At 44.0% G+C, this 23,206-nt stretch overlaps 1 protein-coding gene across 1 annotated transcript in view; it reads left to right on the forward strand.

Moving 5' to 3' along the window:
• The window catches only part of TNR (tenascin R), a 413,085-nt gene that overhangs the window by 381,765 nt on the left and 8,114 nt on the right, over positions 1–23,206 (forward strand). The window contains exons 19-22 of the mRNA XM_019425567.2: positions 11,671–11,822; positions 13,229–13,325; positions 17,380–17,541; positions 22,209–22,372. Coding sequence (XP_019281112.2) covers positions 11,671–11,822; positions 13,229–13,325; positions 17,380–17,541; positions 22,209–22,372 — 575 coding nt within the window. The remainder of the gene's footprint in view (positions 1–11,670; positions 11,823–13,228; positions 13,326–17,379; positions 17,542–22,208; positions 22,373–23,206) is intronic.

A 23,206-nucleotide genomic window follows, 5' to 3' on the forward strand; every position in this document is an offset into this window, starting at 1 on the left:
GCTCATCCCAACTGGTGCCCTCTTCAATACCCATCACCCACACTCCCCTCCTTCCCACCCCCCCCCCATCAACCTTCAGATTGTTCTCAGTTTTTAAGAGTCTTTTATGGTTTGGCTCCCTCCTTCTCTAACTTTTTTGTTCCTTCCCTTCCCCCATGGTCTTCTGTTTAGTTTCTCAGGATCCACTTAAGAGTGAAAACATATGGTATCTATCTTTATCTGTATGACTTATTTCACTTGGCAGAACACTCTCCAGTTCCATCCACGTTGCTACAAAAGGCCAGATTTCATTCTTTCTCATTGCCACGTAGTATTCCATTGTGTATATAGTTGAATTTCTTTAAATAATAACAAGTTTGAGTTTAAACATCTCATCTATGCTTGTTAGCCTTTCGAGTTGCCTTTTTCTATAAATTGCCTGCACATACAGCCTATCTTTCTATCAGAGTTCCTGTGATAAGTAAGTGTTACCTAGCATTATTTGAGTTTCTGAAGTCTTTAAGTCTTTACCTGCCTGTGGGACACAAAGGTATTCTTCTATGTGTACCTTTATTAACTTTCTAGAATTTTTATATTTAGTCATTTTGTATGTGGTATTAAGTAAGGATATAGTTTTTTTTTTATTTTTTTTTAACATTTTTATTTATTTTTGAGACAGAGAGAGAGAGAGCATGAACAGGGAGGGTCAGAGAAAGAGGGAGACACAGAATCTGAAACAAGCTCCAGGCTCTGAGCTGTCAGCTCAGAGCCCGACACGGGGCTCGAACCCATGGACTGTGAGATTATGACCTGAGCCGAAGTCGGACGCTCAACCGACTGAGCCACCCAGGCGCCCCAAGGATATAGTTTTTTAAGTTTATTTATTTATGTTGAGAGCGAGACTGCATACAAGCAAGCAAGGGAGGGACAGAGAGAGAGGGAGAGAGGGAATCTTGAGCAGGCTCCACGCTATCAGCACAGAGCCCAACATGGGGCTTAAACTCACGAACCATGAGACCACAACCTGAGCCAAAACCAAAAGTCAGACGTTTAACTGATTGAGACACGCAGCTGCCCCAGTAAGGATACAGTTTCATTTTTCTTCATATGGTAAGCCAGTTTCCTCAACATCATTTACTAAGTAATCCATCTATTCTCCATTGATTTGTGTTGCTTTACTGTATATTAGGTTTCCATATGTACATGTATCCGTCTCTGAACTCCGAACTCCATATTCTAGTCCATGGTCTGCTCTATAGCCAACACTACATTGTGTTTTAATATCGATCACTCAGTATCTTAATATTAATATCTCAATATTAATATCACTTTTCTTTTTTGAAGTTGACTCAGCTCTTGTGACCTTCATTGTCCCATAGGCATCTCAAAATAAGTCTATCAAGTTCCACAAAAGAAATTTCGTCTTGAATTTAGACTGGAATTGCAATAAGTTTATAAAGTAATTTGGAGAGAACTGACATCTTTAGAATACTAAGTCATCCCTTCTAAAAGTATACAATGTGTCTTCATTCATTCAAATAATATCTGTGCTCTTTAATAGGATTTTAAGTATTTCTCTATAACATTATGTTCTTGGCTAATTTCTAAACAATTTACAATTTCTTATTGCTCGGTGACTTTCATTGAACTTTAAAAATTATTTTCTAGTTCCTTATTGCTGATATGGAAAAATGCTATGGATTTTTGCGTATTGATCTCATACCCAGCAATCCCGCTGAGCTCTTTTATTAATTCTAATTATCTATTATTTCTGTTGATATTTTTAGGTAAATGTTTTATATCATTTACAAATAATAATGGTCTTATCTATATATTTCTAATCCTTATACCTCTATTTATTTACTTTTCTATCCCTTGTCCCATTAGCTGGGACCTCAAGAACTATGTTAAACTGAACGGTGAGATTAGGTAACCTTTACTTGTTCCCATTCTTAAAGGGAATGCTTACTTGTAGCTTCATGTTGCATACTTTTTGCTAAGTCTTCATCTTTAAGCTTCTTTTTGATGGGAAAACAGAAGCTTTTCTAAAATAAAATAAATATTGGGGCGCCTGGGTGGCTCAGTCAGTTAAGCGTCCAACTTCGGCTCAGGTCATGATCTCGCGCAGTCCGTGAGTTCCAGCCCAGCGTCGGGCTCTGTGCTGACAGCTCAGAGCCTGGAGCCTGCTTCGTAATCTGTGTCTCCCTCTCTCTCTGCCCCTCTCCCACTTGCACTCTGTCTCTATCTCTCAAAAATAAATAAACATTAAAAAAAATGTTTATTGAAATAAAATAAATATATAATTAGCTAATCTTAAATAAACCAAGGTAATATTCGCTTAGGTTTGAAGTTTAAAACATTTAAGTTAAAGAATTTTCTTCTATTTGAAGCTAAGAGTTTTTGTCACAAACTTTGTGGTTAAACTTTCTCAAATGGCTTTTTTCTGCATCAACTGAGTTAATTATATGATTTTTATCCTTATCTTAATAACGAGATAAAGTACACTGATAGAGTTTTCTGTATAGTCCTAGGAGAAACCTCACCTGAATGTGATTTTTTTTTAATGCACTGTTGGGTCTGATTAGGTAAAATTTTGTTTAACCTGTTTACACATCTACAATCATAAGTGAAATTGACCTATACATTTTCTCGTGTACATGGTTCCTTATTGAGTTTTGAAATCCATGTTTCACTAGATTCATTTAAAAAATCTAGACAATTTTCATTCTTTTTCATACTTTTTTTGGAGTAGCTTACAACAGAACCCATCACTAAAACCATTAGGGCATTTTTTGTTGTCGTTTTGGTTGTTTCTCTTTGTTTTAGGGATGTGAGATGTTGGACTAGTATCTCTGCATTATCTGTCTAAGGTCCCAGTTTCTTCTTATACCAGTTGTGGCACTTTATAACCTTCTAGGAGTTTATTCATTTCATCTGAGTCTTAAATTTTAGTAGCATGAAATTCTTCGAAAGACTTTATTTTTAATCTCTACTATATCTGCAGCTATTTTCACTTTTTCAGCTTATTTTTGGCAACTTCAGTCTTTATTTTTTAATCAGCCTTATTAACATTAATCAATATTAATATTTTCAAAGAGCCAGCTTTTAGATTTAAGATCCATATTCATGTTTACTTGTCCCTATAAATTTCTTAAACTGATCAATATAGTACCTTCCCTGCAGCAATCCAGGTACTTGAGCATGTTCTCAAACCCTCTGGACTCTTCCCCACTCCCTGTCCCTTTCACCTTCACCCAAACCAACCCTGTGTGGATTTGGGCTGTGGGTTGTTAAAAATAGGCATTTTTCCCTCCTGTTTTGTGATAGTCTTTTATTTAAGGCAAAAAGAAGACATCTTACTCAAGTATTTAACCACGCTTACTTTTCATATCTGTAGCATTTGTCACTCTTCTGAAGTGTGCTTCCTCTAGATTTTCCAGAAAGGATTGTAAGGCAGACCTCATGAAATCTCACATGCCCGGAGCATTTTTTTTTTTTTAATCATACCCTCACATTTGAATTGCAATGTGATCAGAGATACAAAATGTTAGGTTCCAATATTTATTTCCTTCATATTTTAAAATATCCCATTGTCTTTTCATATGCAGTGTTGCCACTGAGAAGTCTGATGTCAGTCTGATCCTTGTTCCCTCTGGAGGCGGTCTGCTCTTTCTAGAAGCTTTTAGAATGTTTCTCTTTCTTTTTTACAGTCTTCCACTTCACCATATGTCTTGGGGTTTGTTTTTCTTTTTATCTTTCGTCCAACACTCCTAGAGCCCTTTAAATCTGAGGTGTTTTATCTTTAATTCTGAGACATTTATCTTCATTATTTCTTTAGATATTTCTTTCTGTTTTTATTTCTCCTTTTTAGGACATCTATTAGTTAGATGTTGGAATGTATATTCTCTCCTCCAAATCTCTTAGCTTTGTCTTTATGTTTTCTTGCCTTTTATCTTGCTTTTAAATCTTTTCAGAAAGTTCCTCCATCTGATCATTCAAGTCATTTATTTGTGTTTAGCTGGATCTAAATTCTCCATTCATCCCATCCATTATGTTCTTACTTTCAACTATTATATTATTCATGCCTAATATTTCTACTTAACTGTGCATGATTTTGGTTATTTTTTTTATATTGTTAATTTCCTTTCTTACCTCCTTAAATAAAGCTGTCATGCTTAATTTAAACTTGGACCTACTATTCTAATAGTTCTGCATCAGGTGATGGATGTCACACAGACTGTGGTCTTTCTTTCTCAGTAATCTTACTCTCCAGTGATGGACATTCTGGCTTATGCGCTCATGTCTCTTTGGGGTTATCAGCTGCTGTGTCTGTTATGTGTGTAATAGAGAAGAACCAAGGACACACGAAGAGGTAGATAATGAATAGTCCATGAAAGTATGGGGGAGAAACAAAAATAGAACTTCAAAACTTTTTTCTGACCTACTCTTTTTCTCTTTTTTTTGTACTGTTTGTGTCTGGTTTTTGTATCCAGGTAATGCTGGCCTTATTGAATGAGTTGTCAATGTTCCCTCTTTTTCCATTTTCTATAAAAGAATGTATAAAACTGGTGATGTTCCTTTTTTAAATGTTTGATAGAATTAATAATGAAGCCATCTGGGCCTGGAGATTCTTTTTCTAAAGGTTGTAATCACAGATCCAATTTTTTTAATAGTTATAATCTTGTTCAGGTTACCCATTTCATCTTGGGTGACTTTTGGTAGATGGTGATTTTCAAGGAAATGGTCCGTTTCATCCAAGTTTTTAAATTTATTTACATAGAATTGTTTATGATATTAAGCAGGATGGGGATGTTCAATCACTCTTTAGGGAGGGCAGTGAATTTTTTCAAACATCAATACCATCTGCCTCGGTTATAAGATGGCATTGTGAATGTTATAGAAGGACCTTATATGTCATTATACACAGGATTTTATCTGGCCAATTTTTAATTGTATTGTCCCAAATGTTTTCAGAAAATCTAACTGTAATTTCCCTTTTCATAATCATAGGAGTGGATATAGTGCTTTATATCCTTTATACCTTTAGCAAATATTGACTCAGCATCTACCATGAGTCAAACACTGTTCTAAGGTCTGAGGATAAAGTAATGAACAAGATGAACCAGATGCCCACCCTCCTGAAACTTATATTCAAGGGGATGAGGCAGTTGGGAATAGACAAAGGAAGGAAAACAGGTAATTTCAAGTAGAGATAATATTATTTAAAAAAATAACCAGTAATGGAATAGGCACAGATGTAAAGAGCTGACCTCTAGGACAGTTCTTATGGCAGGAAGTGTTTTCTGATTGTCACTTCCTTCCCCTATCATAGACTCTGGCCTCAACTAAGATGGTCAGAAGAGGCCTCCCTTTGAACTGAGATATTTGAGCCAGGGCTTAAATGATGAGAGCAAATTACACAAAGAAGAGCATTCCAGACCTAGTAAGAGTAATTACTATACCCCAAAGGAGGAATAAGTTTGGTATGTTCAGCAGATTAGAAGAAAGCCAGCAAGAGAGGGTACGAAATCCAAGGCAGAGCCAGAGCGTACCGGGCTTTGTAGGCCAAGGTAAGGATTTTGGATTTTCTTCTAAATGCAAGAAGCTATTGCAATTGGAGCCATTGCACTGAAGAAGCCATTGGAGGTTATTTGGCAAGAGAGAGATAGGATGAGATAGGATCACATTTACATTATTTTTAAAAAAGCACTCATTAAAAATGGAGAGTAGATATAAGTGGGGTCAGAATGGCAGGAAAAGACCAGACAGGAGGCATTACCATGATCCAGCCCTCTCCTTGCGAGGTCCAATCAAGAGCCACAGAGAGGGTCCAGGCTGACAGCTGCTAGTCTGTGATCAACTCATCTGCCATGGAACTGGGTTTCCTGATATAAGTGAATCCACAGAATAAGGCAAATTATGTCAGAATATTGCTCTGTGAGAGTACCTTTAGCTTATCTTTGAAAAGAAGATTTGGAAGCCTACTGAGTTTGCCCATGGTGGGTAGAGGCAGATGGTCTGCAGAGCTTGAGGACCTTCCTCAGCAACTCCGCTTCAGGTGAAGGTATCCAAGTTATCTATTGTTCAGTTGATTCTCCATTCCTATTATACCCTTAAAGACTTTTGTCACTTCTCCTCCCAGATTCCCTCTTGAATTGGGTCTTAACTCCAGTCTCACCCCAATCTAATTCATTCTTCACCCCACAGTAAGAACAATCTTTCTAAAAACTTGAGCTTAAAGTCCATCAATGGTCTCTTCATTCTACCACCTGCCCAAGATAGTTCAGCTCCTTAAATGCCATGATCCAGTCCCTACTTACCTCCCTGAAGCTCTCACTCATCCACTCAGACCAGCTCCTGGCTAACTCTGCAGTTTCCCAAATAAGCCATACTTTTTGTACAGACCTGGGACACCCTTCTCCCAACAATCTGTAGCTAATTTCTGTATCAGTTCCTAAAATAAGAAGTACTTTCTCAGTAGCACTTGCTAATCCTGCTACATCCCAGGCTCTACCGTTCCCCTTACCTTCATTAGCCCCAAGCTTCATTGAATGCCCACCTCCATGTTTGATAACTCTCTATATTTACCTCTTCCCCAGAGCACTTAGAGCTTGGGGTTATATTTGTTGGTTTCTCCCACCAGAGTGTGAGAAACCTGAAAGATGGGACTGCGTCCTTTTATTCTTCATATTCCCATCTTTTAGCACAACACTTAGAACTCAACAGATGCCCCCTATATGTTTGTTGGATGAATATATAAAAGAATAAACAAGTAATAAATTAGAAGATGCTATTAAGGAGGCTAAGGTGGTAGGTTTTCACAGCCCATGTGTGCTGAACAGGTAACTTTGCCCTGTCCATGACTTCAGACTACCCTCCACAAACCTGCCAACCAGAAACCCACTTCTGGGAAGAACAGTCTAAGTGCTGGTGACCAGAGGCAGCCACCTGTGCTTCTGTGGAGCAGCACACTTTGCTGTGTAGTTACACAGACACCTGCTGAGGCTGTCCTCAGAAGGAAACACTGGCATCATGGCTTTGGTCCGGATGCTAAGGTCATATGAATAGGCAGATGCTCTCCAAAGCCATCTACTCTGACTCTTTTAAAGATGGCATCCAAGAGTGGAAAACAAGTAAAAGACAGGGCAGGGAGAGAAAAAGTCTCTTCCTTCACTCCCAGCCAGCTGGGGGTTGTCTGATTGTGCTGTATGTCACGTAGCTCACTTCACCCCACTCAGCACTCAGCCTTCGGATGCCCAACACAAACCAATTTCTTAGCAATTCTTCCGGTGAGTGCCCCAGTCCTGTTGATCTCACAATTACACCTACAAACGCTTAACCATGAGACATCCCAGTGTACCGATCACTTGGCATCGCTTTCCTCTTAACTTGGTAATCACTGCAGGTTGTGCTTTGAAAGAAAGAAAGAAAAAAAAGGCTCTTTGTGAAGCCAGGCCTCAGTTATTGTACCTCAGGGAACAAAAGTTTTTGGTCCTAAAATTTCTGCCTTGGAAAGATCACTGGAACGATCTATGTTAAGGTCAAAGGTGAGTTTCTGATGATATTAAATGGCGTGACATCTAGAGATGCCTGAAATCTGTCCTGACAATCTCCTAAGAATGTATGAAACCACAGTATACATGCAAGGAACACAGCAGAGCAGAAATCAGTGCATTCCTCTTTTTCAATTTTTTTAAATGTTTTTTTATTTTTGTGATAATGACAGACAGAGTGAAAGTGGGGGAGGAGCAAGAAGAGGAGGGAAACTGAATCTGAAGCAGGCTCCAGGCTCCGAGCTGTCAGCACAGAACCTGATGTGGGGCTGGAACCCACAAAACATGAGATCATGACCTGAGCCGAAGTCGGACGCTCAACAGACTGAGCCACCCAGGTGCCCCTCGGTGCATTCTTTATAATCAGCTAAGCCAAGGTCTAACAACCCCCGACACAGAGCTTAATAGAAAAAAAAAAACTCAACACAAGGCTTAAACTCAAGGATAAATAACATCTCTTATTCCCTCTCTTTCCCAGGCCACCCAGCCTAAATCTTGGGACTGGCCTGCTCAAGACATACCTACTGGGAAAGATGGGGAAGGAAAGAGGGAGGGAGGGAGGAAGAGACTGAGACACTCAGTCTAGTCACTAAAGCATAGGATCTAGGCAGAGAAAGCAGGCCGCCGGGCCCCTAGGGGACACAGCGTGGCTTACCAATTCCATCTCTTGGCCTCTCTAAGAGGAAAATGTACCCGAGAAAGAGTGGAGTTCAAATCCAGCTGTTCCTCAGACTCATCTGAGGAGATCTGGTAAGACACTGATCCCCTGCCACCCCCTAATATTCTGATTCAGTTCATCTGCTGCAGAACCCAGGAATCTAGATTTCAATGAAGTGCCCACTTGGGAACAATTAGTGAGCCTCTGCCTCCTCTCATCTGGTGAAAAGGAATAATGATTTGATCAAGGACTAGTGATATGAGGCAAAACTCTGGCAATATTGACAGCCAGAGAAGGTGGAAAGGAGTGGTTTTGTGGTAGAGTTGTCTTCTCCAAACCCCAAGAAAACCCTAGTCGCTGCACAATCCTTGTTGATTGTCTTCCATTAATGCCACAGACTATGACGAATCTAGAAACAACCAGGTGGCCTTGCAATTTGTCAACAATAAGACAAGTGTACCTGGCAACTATGCATCAGCCCCAAACACATTTGGTGAGCACCTCCACCATCCAGCCCAGGGTGGGGGCCCAGGAGGAAGAAAATACAGCCCTTCTTCTCCCAGGGGACAATCTGTGAGTTTCATCTCCTCTAAACTTTGAGACCGCTTAAATCCACGTTTTCTTTATTCATTTAGAAATAAATTTCTAAATTTTTTCTTTATTTATTTCTTTATTAATAATAAAGAAATTTATTATTGAAGGAAGTGAAGGAAGAGACTTTTTCTCTCCCTGCCCTGTCTCTTACTTGTTTTCCACTCTTGGATGCCATCTTTAAAATAATAAATTTATTTATTTATTTATTTATTTATTTATTCCCATTTTCTGACTTAAAAAACATGAATCCATTTTTTATATGACAGTCTTTCAGATGTTTCAAAACTTCTCCAGGGCAAATTCATCTCAGTTCACTATATTTATTTTTGGTAGATCTACCTTTAAAGCAACTAATGTGTTTGAGCCTTTTTAAAGTATCACTAACTTTAGTATTAACAAATATTAAATAATCAACATCATCAAGGTGAAGAAACCTGTATAACATCATTTATTTACCTATCCTGAAGTTTGGTTCTATTTTAGATGTGTATTTGTATGAGGGTTGGGGGAAGATGTTCTGTTGGGGACACATTGGATATTGGCAAAAAATTGGGAGTTCTGGCCCCTTTAAGGAGCTAAGCTGATTAGGGAAAAAGAACTATTTTTATTTCATTTTATTTTATTAAAAAATGTTTAATGTTTATTATTTTTGAGAGAGACAGAGCATGAGCAGGGGTGGGGCAGAGAGCAAGGGAGACACAGAAACAGAAGCATGCTTCAGGCTCTGAGCTGTTAGCACAGGGCGCGACATGGGGCTCGAACCCACAAACCCACAAACTGTGAGATCATGACCTGAGCAGAAGTCGGATGCTTAACCGACTGAGCCACCCAGGGCCCCAGGGAAAAAGGACTATTTAACACATGAGGTAGGAGCGAGCTGATGGCCAAGAACGTTCTGTGCTGATCTTCTCAAGCAAGAAAGTCAGGCAATGAGGGAAGAGTGGAGAAGGGAAGGAAGACAGGCTGGTTGCTGCAGAGACCAGGTGGAGAAAGGCCCAGAAGCCAAGACATAATCACAGTGCTCCCGAAGCAACAGGGAGAGGGGAAGTGCTCGCTTACACCTGTCCCCTGAAACATAATTGTAACCTCTATAAATTTGTGGAGTCAAGAATTCCAATCAGGCTCTAAGACATGCTGGAGACAAAAGTTAAGAGCTTTTCCTCAGCTATTTAAGAAAATCAGTTTGGGGGATAAATATGTTTAATTTGAACATAGAACTTCCTGAGGTAACTTTAACCTTTGGGGCTTTATATGTTTATAAGATAAATACAGACATCAATTAATCCTTTGCTGTATGGATAGATGTAGATCGTGTGAACTGTATGCCTATGTGACATTCCATTTAGTCAACTGTAGGGAGTACTTGACTTGGGGTCCCAACACTTGAGTTCACGCGACCAGTGGAAGTTGTGTGATCTTCCTGAGTACAGTTTCTTTGTCTGAAAAATAACAATCCAGTTGATCTATAACAATCAGCCTTTCTCTCCAAGTTTCTTGCAAGAATCAACTAGAAATAAAACGCACTTTGTCAAGTATAAGTTTTATAGAAATGTATTGTTACTCCCTGGTACAAATGTGTCTGAAGGAGGAGGCCCCCTTGTTCTAAACTACCTTAAATGGCAGTGCCCCTTGACCGTGGTATGACAGCAAGCTGGACAGTTCCTGTGCTAGGAGTTAGCACATCCACTGAATCCCAGTGACCTCTTCCTAACACAGGATGCTTCACAGATGATCTGTGACAGGAGCCTTAGATGACCAGAGTGTTCAGTGAGGATATTATATCACCTTCCCTGTGTGGCATTATGCTGTCCACTTGCTCTGACCCCCCAGCTGACTCCAAGTGGCCCTCTGTCACACCTGTAGTGCACCGAGCCCGCCACTAGGGGACACGGTAGTGAGTGATACGTGAGGTCCCTACCCAGACTCCTCATAACTGCTACAATTCAAGGATGCAAAACCACATCAACTGCACTCCATTGACCCTGAACATCATTGTATTTACAGAGCACCAGAACCACTTTTCCTTACGCGGCACGCTCTTCCTTGTGCTTGCCCTATCCACTCCTTCAGTCCAGAAATCTCCTCCGGTGGGATCTCTGCTTCTTGGCTTGTCTGCTAAGTATTAAAATTTGCCCTGAAGCTAAGCTCTTCAAGATACATGATTTAAGCTTCTCTTTCAGCTAATTAGATATTGTTCTACAAATTGGGCTGTTCTCTCTGAAAGATGAGCAGTGATTTGTCTCCCCTGCCCTTTCCTCAAACTTAACACTGAACTGTAAAACATGGCCATTTGATTGTTTAGTCCAATCAGGAGATTATTTTGCTTGAGGAGTAGAGATCCATCTTGTTAACGCAGAGCTTGTTCGGGCATTTCTTCATGCTGGTGTGAGGATGGCAGAAGGTTTTGCTTACTGCCTCTCATCCTTTTGAAAGGTGGGCTCTACAGTGATTTCTTGTGGCCCGTGCATCTGTAATCAGCACCTGAGTAACCCCACTAGCTACATTAACACACATTCACTCTTGGGGGGGGGGGGGAGAGATTTTTATTATCTCCATTTTACTGACAAGAAAACTGATACCCAGGGAAGTCAGGCCATCTGCCTAAAGCCAAACAAATAGGTAAGTGAAAGAGCAAGACCGTGAATCCAGATCTTTGGTCCTCAGATCCCATAAAACTGTATATTGTTTAATAAATCCGACATCAGTTAAAGAGGGGGAATGCAGGATGATGCAGGGTTCCCACACACTGTTTGAGATTCAGCAAGGATTTCTTACAGCTCTTGACAAAGTGCCACGAGGCCCTCCACAACCTTCTCCAACCCAAGGGCCCATTATGCATAGTAGGAGAAAGGACCCTTTCTGGAAATTGCCTCTTTTCCTATGCAGGGGGCCGGGTGTTTCCTCATCCTCAAGACTGTGCCCAGCATTTGATGAATGGAGACACTCTGAGTGGGGTTTACACCATCTTCCTCAATGGAGAGCTAAGCCGGAAGTTACAGGTGTACTGCGATATGACCACCGATGGGGGTGGCTGGATTGTAAGTACATGTGGCTGTTCTCCACGTACACAAACATCCTTGGTGTCTCATCCATCTGGATCAGCGCCTACGGATCCAAATTTCACCATCCTCTGGCCATTCTTCATCCACCCCTCACCTGTCCATCTTGGGGCTCTTTGTTGCCTCTGGGCCCTTGCTCAGTAGCCCAGGCATAGGTTTGGCCCAGCACTGGAAGGAAGAAGGTATTGAGGCTACAGACTGCAGTGACCTGACCCTGTGTAGGAGCCCCAGGAATATGGTTCCAGAGTGCCGGGGAAAGGGAGTAGTGGTCAGATAAGTCCAAGGGTCTTGCCTGCTGTAGGCTGTAGGAAAAGAAGGGGTGATTCCTCTGTAGGAGAAGGGCCCTCTGCAGGAGCAGGGGAGCCTCAATGGGGAGGTCTATGGGAAGAGTAAATGGAGGGGCAGATGAGGGGCGGAGCCTGGATAGCCGGCTCTAGTTACAAAGGCCTCCCCTGCCCCACCCTTCCCTGGCCTCCCTGGTTCTTCCCCAGAGCTGTCGCAGCCTTCAAGAAGCACCAGTGTTCAGGAAAAGCCAGACACCCTCCTTCCGCGTCTACTAGGGTAATACCAAGAGAAGACAAAGGACAGCCTCACAGATGTCCCCACCTATCAGTGCAGCTCACCATAAGACGGATGGGAGAGTTCCCACAACCTGGCCCTAAAGCAGCCCAGCATTAGCTCAGTCCCTGCGTGCTTGCAGGGCCCCCTTCCCACACCATCCCCCGCCCTCTCCCCACCTTCTGCTGCTAGCACACAGCACTGGATTTTTCTTGGTGCAGAATGGATAGTTTTTTAATGGAGTTAAATGGTGGCTGTGCTCATAAGCTACTCTTGGGAGACATTTTCTTTTATGTTTCTGACATATTTGTGCCTCCTTCTTAAAGCATAATTGGAAATTGAAGCCGAGGCTGTTGCATTGGAGGTTAAATGAAATTAGCACTTAAACAGCTCGGAAAGCGAACGATATGTTGTTGCTTTGCCTGCAATGGGATGATGACAGTTACTAGCTGATTTGAAGTTGGTCCCGTTCTTTGGGTGCAAAATGCTTTCCTCTACACTCTGCCGCAAAAAGATCAATTGGAGAGCCAAGCCTGTTTCCCTTGCCTATCTGGGGGCTTGATATGTATCCTGAGTCCCTTGTGTATCGCAGGGGTGCAAATTAGTGTCAACATCACACCCTGGCCTATTCATCAGGGGCCTCTGCACTTCAGGAGAAGAGCTCCCAGTACGTCCAGCAAGAGTGCTGTGCCAACACCGGGCTCTGTACTGCAGTGCTCTTCATCTGAGCGTCTTTGTCGCAGCAGATACAAAACTCGGTTATAGCAGTTTTACTCTTGAGAGTTTCTTCTCTTAGTTTCACTTTTTCCCCCCTTTCTCCCTCACAGGTATTTCAGAGACGGCAGAATGGCCAAACCGATTTTTTCCGGAAATGGGCTGAGTACCGTGTTGGTTTCGGGAACCTGGAGGATGAGTTTTGGCTGGGTAATCCTCCTTTGTGCTTTCCCTCGGAGCCCTGCTCTGGCTTCTCGTCCATCTCTCTCCTTTGCGTGTCCATCTGGGATTATCGGAAACGCCGTGGCTGTTGAGAAGCTGACAGCTCGTGAATTGCTTTCAGTACCTCTTGGCTCTGTTTGGCTCCACTATTGATCTGTTTTTATCTTATTGTGGTGTTTTCCTCTTTGCTCTGTCTCTTCCCATCCTCATTAATAGTCTCTTATGCTGATGGGTCTTGACATGAGGCAACTACAGAGGAAGTAAGCCACCTGGTGGGGGAGGGGGCGGGGGACACACAGCGAGCCGGCCGGTCACCTCTCAGAAGCCAGGCGCTGGCGGGCCAGCCTGCCGGTCAGGACAGAACCGAGGTGGTTGCCCTGCCCCAGCTCCCTGGAATGTGATCACCTGACTTGGCGAGGGAAGGGAAAACGTGAGAGTGGCATTGGAAGTGACCTGCAATCTCCCAGGGGTCTGACACAAGCAGGAGGCGTAGATTGAGAACCGAACCGGTGTGTGAAGGTGAATCCGCACCCCATCCACGCAGCTGGCCGCGGTGCCAATCCCAGAAAGTGGCGCATCTGTTGCCTCCATCTCCCGCTTGGTTAGATTTTCACAGTGATGTGTACAGGAAGGCAGGGGGACAGGCAAACAACCGGGTTCCACAGCTGTGGTCTCCTTTCTGTGTCCCCATCACTGTCTCACGGGGCCTCACTGTCTTTCTCCTGGCTGCTCGCATGACAGCCCCCCACCCGACCTCCCTGCCCTTCCATCGTCACATGGCCGGCTTCCTCACCCAAAGGTTAGGGTGAGGTTAACCTCATCTGTAAACCCTTTCAATGACTCATCACCACCAGGTGAAAGCCAAACACCTTAGCTAAGGTCAGGGCCCTCTCTAATCTACCTCCAGAGACTGCTCCCCGCCACTAGGCACCCCACCCCCATCCATACACACACCAAACTCCAGACATCCACGATCCCTAATGCTTCGTCTGCACGGAACGCTCTCACAGCGACCATGTCCCTCCTCTGGACACCTTGGTGTCCATCTGTGTATATTCAAAGACCTAACTAAACTCCTCTTCCTCCACAGAACCTATTCTGCCCACTGTTCTCACCCTTGGCCTGTGGGACAATTGACCACTCCCTCTTCTGTGGGCCCAAAGCACAGTGGCCATTTTCCTCTCTGTCTCTCTTGACTATACTGCGTAAAGTTCTTTCAGGACTAGGACCACATCATAGTCCTCTTTTAATCCCATTGCCTGTTATGGTGCCTGAGAGAGTAGGTACTTAATGTATAGGTATCAATCAGTCAATTAATGACAAGAATTTATTGAGTACCTATTAGATGCCCAGATCTATGTTTGCTGATGTAGGTAATAAAACTACAAGGTAAGAATGTTGAGAGACAAGTCAAGTGAATAGGAAGTATTTTTACCTTCTAGAAGTTTCCATACAGCTTGGGAGGCCAGTGCAATGCACACAAATCCGTGGGCTCGGCAGACAGGGCTCGTGTTCCCCAGAACTCAGGCACTTAACACCGCTTCCACAATTCTTGCATAATCTGTGAAGTAGCTAAACTACCACACACTTAAATTCCCTCTGTATCGCTTGCTTTATTTAGTTAAATCTACTGTTTGGGGGAAGAAACTTAATAGCATTGCCCAAAATGGCAAGCTAGTTATCATGTGCCAAAATAAAAAGGAGACTTAAAAATTAACACAACGAAAAGGAAACAATATTAATATTATTAAATGACAGTTAAATACGGGGCCCTCAAGGCTGATGCTGCTGGGAGTGGTACAAACAAAGATTAAAAAGTGTTGGGGGCTTACTACCAAGCACTAGAACCAAACAGAGACTGGGAGTCAAGGTTAGGATTAGAGTTAAGGTTCCTCCTTCACCTATTAAGGAAGAAATAGAATTTGGAAATACCTTTCTCCCTATATGTTTAAGGTTATTTAGTAGCCCTTAATCCCAAAGTATTTCTCATATGGTGAGAAAGGCCATCCCGCACTGAGGAACACTATAAACCCACCAAGTACCAAGGAGAAGGCCACAGATAGACAGGGGAGGGGTCAGCTGTGTGGAGGAGGTGCCGACGGATGAGTCAAAAGAAGCAGGAAGGAAGGGGACAAAAAAAGAGGTAAGGCAGGGATCCTTCTGACAGACGCAAACGCAAGAGTAAAGAAACTATCCACCGAGAGGAAAGGTGCAGGTCAGGGAAAGAAGAAAATGAGGTTAGGTGGGTTGAATGAAGGCACATTATGGTACCTAAAGCTGGGAAGAAAAGTCTTGACCTAATGCCATAGGTAAGAGGGAGCCAGTGAGGGCTCTTGAACAGAGGCATGGCCTGGTAAGATATAGTTTGGCAGCAATACTCAGGTTGAGGGTAACTGTGACCCATGGTTTATATCTTAAGTTGGGTTCCCTAGAAGCAGAGCCAGAGACAAGGAGTCTTGTTTAAGTGATTTATTGGGTGAGTGCTCTTAGGGGCAGGGGAACGGAGGAAGCAAGATAGAGCAGGGGAAATACGCAAAACTGTGGTTGTGGTGGGAGACAATCTTCAGTCTCGTCCTCGGGTGAGCATGAGTGCTGGAACATGAATTGCTTCTCATAGTCAGTCCCCACTAGGACAAGGGGGCTGACATTTTGTACCCCCACATTAGGCATTAATGAAAGTCTGCTTCAAGGCAGGGGGGAGGGAGAATGTAGCTGCCAGGAGGAAGTGACTCCTGTTTGGTCAAGTGTTATTATCCAAGAAGAAGGTAGCTGTGAGTTGTTACCAGCCAAGACATCTAGCAGCTGGGGGATAGGTCCACCATCTACTGAGGGCATCCGGGCAGGCACACCCAGGATCCACTACACCACACAAGCACGAGGCTAGGGTAGGTTGTGGGTCAGCACCCCAGCAAACAGCCCTCAACTTATAATCAACGTAAAGCTTTAAATCTCAAAGAGGAGAGGGAAGCAGAAAGATCCAGGTGGCCCTCAGCCAATCATTTCGCCTGTGTGGATTTCAACCTCCTTTTCCACAAAGAGATAAACCTAAGCAATGTCTAAATTCCCTTCCATCCCCTCAATTCTTTCATTCTCATGATGGTGTGTGATAGATAGAGATCAGATATGACAGCCAAGCAAGAGGACCTCGGTTCAGTAGGCAGATAGAAATCAGGAGGACTCAGACATCACCAGCAGTGCAAGCTGAGTGGTTCAAAGCCTGGACAGGTGGGTCAAAACCAGAAAGTCCCAGAGCACAGCCAGCCAGGGCAAGCAGACAAGGGAATATATATGAGAAAACATTGCTGTGGAGCATGTGGGCTCACAGAGGTTTGCACCTTATGAGAATCCATCAGACCAAGGCCTGGGAAGCTTAGAGCCCAAAGAGAAGCATATGGGGGAACATAGCCACCCAGAAACCAGTGCAGAGGGGGCAATGCAAGCTGTAGCAGGTAGATTAGACAGAAAGGGACTGTGGTCAGGGGGCAGATGGCTATATCTCCTGAGCTGACCAGGGGAGCCCAGGAGGACTGGAGGCTGAGACAGGGAAGGGCAAGGTAACAGAACCTCTTTTGTAGGCCACTGGGCGATGGTAAGATGTCTGGCTCTCCTGGGCCCCTAGTGCCGGTCCTGAACTCCTCTGATCAGTATCTTTACCTCTCTTCACCTTCTCTGACTCCCTAACACTCACGCCAAGGATTTAAGCCCATGTAATTAATGCCTTTTATCATTTTTCACCCAACAACACGGTTTGAAGTAGAAGGTGGAAGAGGATGGGGCCAGGAGTCCCGAGGCTCAAGGTTTGTCCATAACTGGGTCAAGACAGGGTGTGAGGACCCCCGAGCTGACCCGTGGTAGAAACCCATCAGCAGACCAGGGCTTGTCTTTTTGCAGGAAAAATTTCTGAGTCTAGCAAGATCTGTTTGGTAAATGACCTGACAAGGCCTGAGGGCTCCCCCTCCTCCTCTATAACATCCGTCTGAGGCCACAGTCCCATTCTCCCTCCCCTTTCCAAAGCCCCTGCATTCTCTGCTCTTCTCCCCAGGGCTGGATAACATACACAGGATCACATCCCAGGGCCGCTACGAGCTGCGAGTGGACATGCGTGACGGCCAGGAGGCCGCCTTCGCCTACTATGACAAGTTCTCTGTGGAGGACGGCAGAAACCTGTACAAACTGCGCCTGGGAGTCTACAATGGCACCGCAGGTACCGCGGCCCCCAAGCAGACAGACCCCAGGGCGTGTGCGAATTCCCTGCTAGCCACAGTGAGGGCGGAGGGCCAGGAGTCCCGGGTGCTGGTCCCGGCTGTCCAGAGCCACTCAGGTGACCTGCAATCAATTTCTAAGGACTTCAGTTTCCTCATCTGGAAAATCATAATAATGATGCCTGCCCTACTGCACAGAGCAGTCAGGAAAAAAAAAAATGCTATCAATGCAGTGAAAATACTTTCAAAGTTTAAAAGAAAAAAGTGCCATGTGAGGGCAAAGGATTATTTTTCTTGTCCAGATTAATCAATATGGGCTCGTATCCAATGAGAGCATAATCAGCTATTGTCTGGCTAGAAATTCCCCCTGCGATGACATCTAGGAAAACCGTCTTGCAACTAATGGAGATAAAGCAGATCCCTCCATACGTTCTGAGATGACCCCCTCCTATCAGCAGTCCTGCCTTCATCCGGTGCAAACAAGAGCACTGGAATGAACCTCGCTGGCCACATTTCTTTTCATTCCTCCACAAGAACCAAGTACACGGTCACGTTTCCTATATAGATTTTTATGACATCTCTACTAAGTAGAACAACCATCTCTATGAGCTCTGTTGCATTAATAGTTTTATCAGAACATAATATCCAGTCTCCTTCTTAGGCTTTGCCAATCTGTTTCCTGGGCTCTATTATAGCACATTTCATAAGACCTGTTTTGCCAAATATTCTACTGTTCGGTACACGGAGTTATTGGTCCTTTCATTAACTCCAATCTTAGGGCTAAATGCTAGTGTATAATTTTAGCAGCATTTTTATGCCTCTTGGAATTAAGAAAATCAGCAAGGTGTTGCCCTTCCAATTACTGCCTCTGTCCAATTATTTCTCTTCTCAGCCAGGTATTGTTACTCCACAGGAAGACACGCTTTGCTATTGTTCACAGTGGTGATTATTCCCAATGGCAGTCAGTCGGATCTGCCTGAAGTGCCCCTAACAAAAATTCCAGTTTGCCACACTTTGGGCATAAAATCGCCATTGAAATGGAGTGTGCTAAACAAGACATCAGACTAAACCATTTCAAAAAAAAATCTGGTACCATCCACTCCCTAAGATTAGAATTGCACCTGCAGAAAAGCAGCTCTTACCCTCCCCATAGGAAGGAAAGCAACCCCTCCCGGTTGCTCCCATGTCCCACCTTCCTCCCCCTCTTCACCTGCTCCAGGCCTCTGCCTCTCTCTGCCTCCATCGGCCCAGCCACCGCTGACTTTACTGCAGCTCTGTCTTGCTACTGGGTCCCATGGGGGGCGGGACTGTTGCTCCACATTGTACTCTCACGTCTCACGGGAAAATCCTGCTGGCAAATTGGCCAATCACCAAAAATTAATTACGGTGTGAGCCCTCCCTTCAAATATTCAGTTCATTTTCCTCAAAAGATGAAAACCCTCACTTACGTAGTCTGCCCCCTTCTCTGCGCAACTCTACCCAATGGTAGAATTGCTTTGTCTAGACCAGAGGTCTCCAGAGGGGAAGAGGTCATCTTCTCTTTCTGGCTTTTACCATTGCCCAATTCCCCTGGCCTTTATCTTGACTTACTGCTCACTTTATTGGCCCTATTGGCAATACCCCATCCCATGTCTTCCAAACCAAGTTTAGCCCCTTCTCTTGTCCCCATTTCTCAAGGCTATAAAAACCCAAGTCTCTAATCAGGACTCTAGATTAGAACTGAAAACTCCAAATCAAGTTATCAATAAGAGGTTCTTGAGCAACCCCTAGATGTTCATTGTACAAGTTATGGGGACCCAAGAGAAACATAAGACATGGCCTCCGCATGAACTAAACATCTATTTCTTTAAAACAATTTTTTAATGTTTATTTATTATTGAGAGACAGAGAGAGACAGAGCATGAGCATGGGAGGGGCAGAGAGAGGGGGAGACACAAAATCTGAAGCAGGCTCCAGGCTGTGGGCAAGCTGTCAGCACAGAGCCTGACGCAGGGCTCGACCTCACAAACTGCGAGATCATGACCTGAGCCGAAGTCAGGCGCTTAACTGACTGAGCTACCCAGGCGCCCCTCTATTTCTTTTAAAAGATCCATAAGGGACACCAGCTCTTGATCTCAGTGTTGTGAGTTCGAGCCCCATGTTGGGTATAGACATTGCTGAAATAAATAACTTAGAAGCATTTTTAATTAAAAACCTTAAAAAGAATCACAAAAGAAATGGTACTCACTTCCAGCTTACTAGGTGCTCATTGGCCTAAGAAGGAGCAACATCTGTCTGGGACCCCAGTGGTGAGGGAAACAGTCCAGAGAAGGCAAACCCTGGAAGAGAAGGCATGGAAGGAGCTGTTACCGTGGAGGAAGGGCAGGCGTGAAGGTCCTTGTTGCCCAGGGCAGGTGTGACTTCAGAAGAACAGAAAGAAGATTGGTAGAGAGTAGGGTGAAGCTGGACCCTGAAGGGCCTTAGAAAAGGGGGCCCTCTTACTATGGTGAGCAGGGGAGAGTCCCGGTAGGTCCTGAGACTTTGGGATTTGGGGGCTTTTAGGAAGATCAATGTGACAGCCGTAAACTGGATGAAGTAAATCTGAGTGAAGAACAGACACCAGCTGGCATGAGCTGGTGCATTAATCTTGGTAGGAGATAATAGGAGACTTGACTAATGTCAGGAATTAAGAGAAAGGTATAAATCTGAACAGTGGTTTGAGAGAGAAAAACCAAGACTCACACAATGAATTGAATACATGAGGTGGGTATAAGGCAGAAGTGGGAAGGGGGCCAGATCTGGGGAGGAGACAAAGACCAATGCTGGGATCTATCCCAGACAGCGGCAGGTGACACCAGAGTGGAAGGTGGAGAGAATTGTTCCCGGACAGCAGTGAGGGCAGATTCTAGATTCCAGAGGAGCAAGAGGGAGATGAGAAGATGAGGTGGACAGAGGCAACAGAGGTGAACTGATGGTAAAGAAAGGGTCACTAGACAATAGGACTAATCCAAGAATTTTAATTTTTTTTAATGTTTTATTTTGAGAGAGAGAGGGAGAAAAAGAGAGAAGCATGCATGTGCATGAGTGGGAGAGGGGCAGAGAGAGAGAGAGAGAGAGAGAATCCCAAGCAGGCTGCATGCTGTTATTCAGAGCTCCAACTCATGAACTGTGAGATCATGACCTGAGCCAAAAATCAAGAGTCGGACGCTTAACTGACTGAGCCACCCAGGTGCCCCCTAAGGATTTTTAAAGATAAAAGATATGAATATGATTTAGTATTGAAGGAATTGAAAATGCTAAATATATATGTATATATATATGCAAATATATAAATATATATGCAAAAAAAAGAAAAAATAAGAAATATTTTTTGCCTTCCTCTGGACCTAGAAGAAATGGGAAAGAATGAATTACAGGCAGTGGGATTATCTCTCAATGGACACAAAGTCTGATCCCCTGTAGACTGGCAGGACAAGATGAAAATGATGGGATAGAGACAGGATATGTTGAGTTGGTGACCCAACTGACCTGAGAGGATCAAACTTCCCCATAGAATAAAGATCATCCCCTAAGAGCTAAGCTGTGGTGGGAAGCAGTTGAGGCACTGAGTGGCTACCATTGAGTGTGGACTCAGATGCCACAGATGACCCAGAACTATGGTCTCTTGCAGCTTAAAGGGAACTCAGAAGCATCTACAATAATGTCCATTCAATAACATGAGCCCCTTCACGACATATCCAACTATAAATCCCACCAAAAGTTCAGCCAATAGTTATAGATTAATTACAGTTTGATCCCTTGCCTCAATTACTCAGTTCATATGAGTCACCTGCACAACATCCCAACAAGACAATACCCAGCCTTTGTTTACCTCTAAGACTAAAGATCTTACCCCATCTCCAAGCAGTCTGTCCCATATGTGAGCAGCTCCAATAGCTGGGTAACTTTTCCTCCTATATTTAGCCAAAATATGCCTCCTCTCAGTCTCCACCTACTGATCCTCATATCCCCCTCCCCCCCCCACCATTTACTTTATTTATTTATTTTTACTTAGTAGCCCATGAGATATTTGGAGATAGTGATCGCAGCCCTTGTCTCCCATTGAACCTGCTCTTCCCCAAGATACAGCCCTGGTTTTCCCAACCACTTCTCTGCCGTGGTGAAGATTTTCTCATCATGCTTTCTCCTCTGGACAGGAACTCTAGCTTGCTGAGATCCCTGTTTACATGTGGCATCATGTTTTGTGCCACATGTGGGGTTTGGGGTATGGGTTGACCAGGCCTAATAAACCACGGAGAAGGCCACACCATGGATGCATGGTGGTAACCCAGACTGGTCGCGTCACCATGGCTCATGCCTATCTCCTGTGAAGATACAGGAATACAGTGCAGGCCTGGAGGAAACAGACAGGGGTGGTGAGGTGAACTGAGAGGACACAGCTCTTAGCAGAGGGTCAGAGGGATGAGGAAATGAGTAGCAGAGAGCAGCATGGAGAGTTGCTGACCCAGGGGGTAAGGGGGAGTATGAGTTCAGTACAGCCAGGCTGAGGAAATGGGTAGAAATGGGGGAGGAGGTGAACGGAAAGTCCCTTAAGTGGAAGCTAGGTTTGTTGGGAGTGGGTCAAATGTCCAGAAAATGCTGACAAAAGAGTGACAAATCAGACAGCCTTACAAAAACATCTTTGTTACAGGGGACTCCCTCAGCTATCATCAGGGACGCCCTTTCTCCACAGAGGACAGAGACAATGATGTTGCAGTTACCAACTGCGCCATGTCATACAAGGGGGCCTGGTGGTACAAGAACTGCCACCGGACCAACCTCAATGGGAAATATGGAGAGTCCAGGCACAGTCAGGTAGGTGAGGCTCTGCCCCAGAGCTGTGGAACCCACTGTCCCTAAGCTTTATGTTCTAAATGCACAACTGGGTCTTACATTTCCCTTTATAGCAAAAAAAAATAGTCTTGAGAAAGGACTATCATGAAGAGGGAGATAATGTAGGCCCTGGAATAAGGGCAGGACAAAGTAGACTCCAGTGGAGGGAAAGAAAAGTATCTGGACTCAGGAGCCAGAACTCACCCAGAGAAGCCCTGGACAACCAGTCACATTCCATTTCGTTTCCTCATCTAAATGATCCCAACAATCCCATGGAGAGATTGTCAATTTTAGGGACAGCTTACAGGCTCAGCTTCATCTTAAGAAGGGTCCCAGGAAAAGAGAGATCAGAACGCCAGTGTAAACTGGACTATGCCTCCCCATTAGAGACTACAAGTCCACAGACTGGGAAGAGTGATGGGTTGACCAACAGGACCAACTGGGACTTTCCCAGTTTTAGCAACAAAAGGCCAGCAGTGAGGGAAATCCCTTAGCCCCGAGCAAATCAAGCTGCTGGATCACCATAGGTGGAAACCGCCTGACTGTCCCATCAGGAGTGAGCAGTCAGACACAATTATTCTCTTCAAAATGCTTGTATGCTATTGGGATTTTGAAATTCAACACTGATAACTGGTGCATATAAATCCTGAAAGCCAAAACATTAGAGCTGGCAGTAAGAAATGACCTGAAGGGCAGCCCTAATGAACACCCAGGCCACAGGCATGTTTAGAAAGAAAAGCTGGAAAGAGACCCCGCTCCTTTGACCTTATGAGGGAGCCGGACCGCAAAGCTTCACATTAATGAAAAATGGCTAAA

This window comes from Panthera pardus, unplaced genomic scaffold (genome assembly GCF_024362965.1).
Source record: "Panthera pardus isolate Hobbes unplaced genomic scaffold, ASM2436296v1 HiC_scaffold_21, whole genome shotgun sequence".
NCBI classification, from domain to species: domain Eukaryota; kingdom Metazoa; phylum Chordata; class Mammalia; order Carnivora; family Felidae; genus Panthera; species Panthera pardus.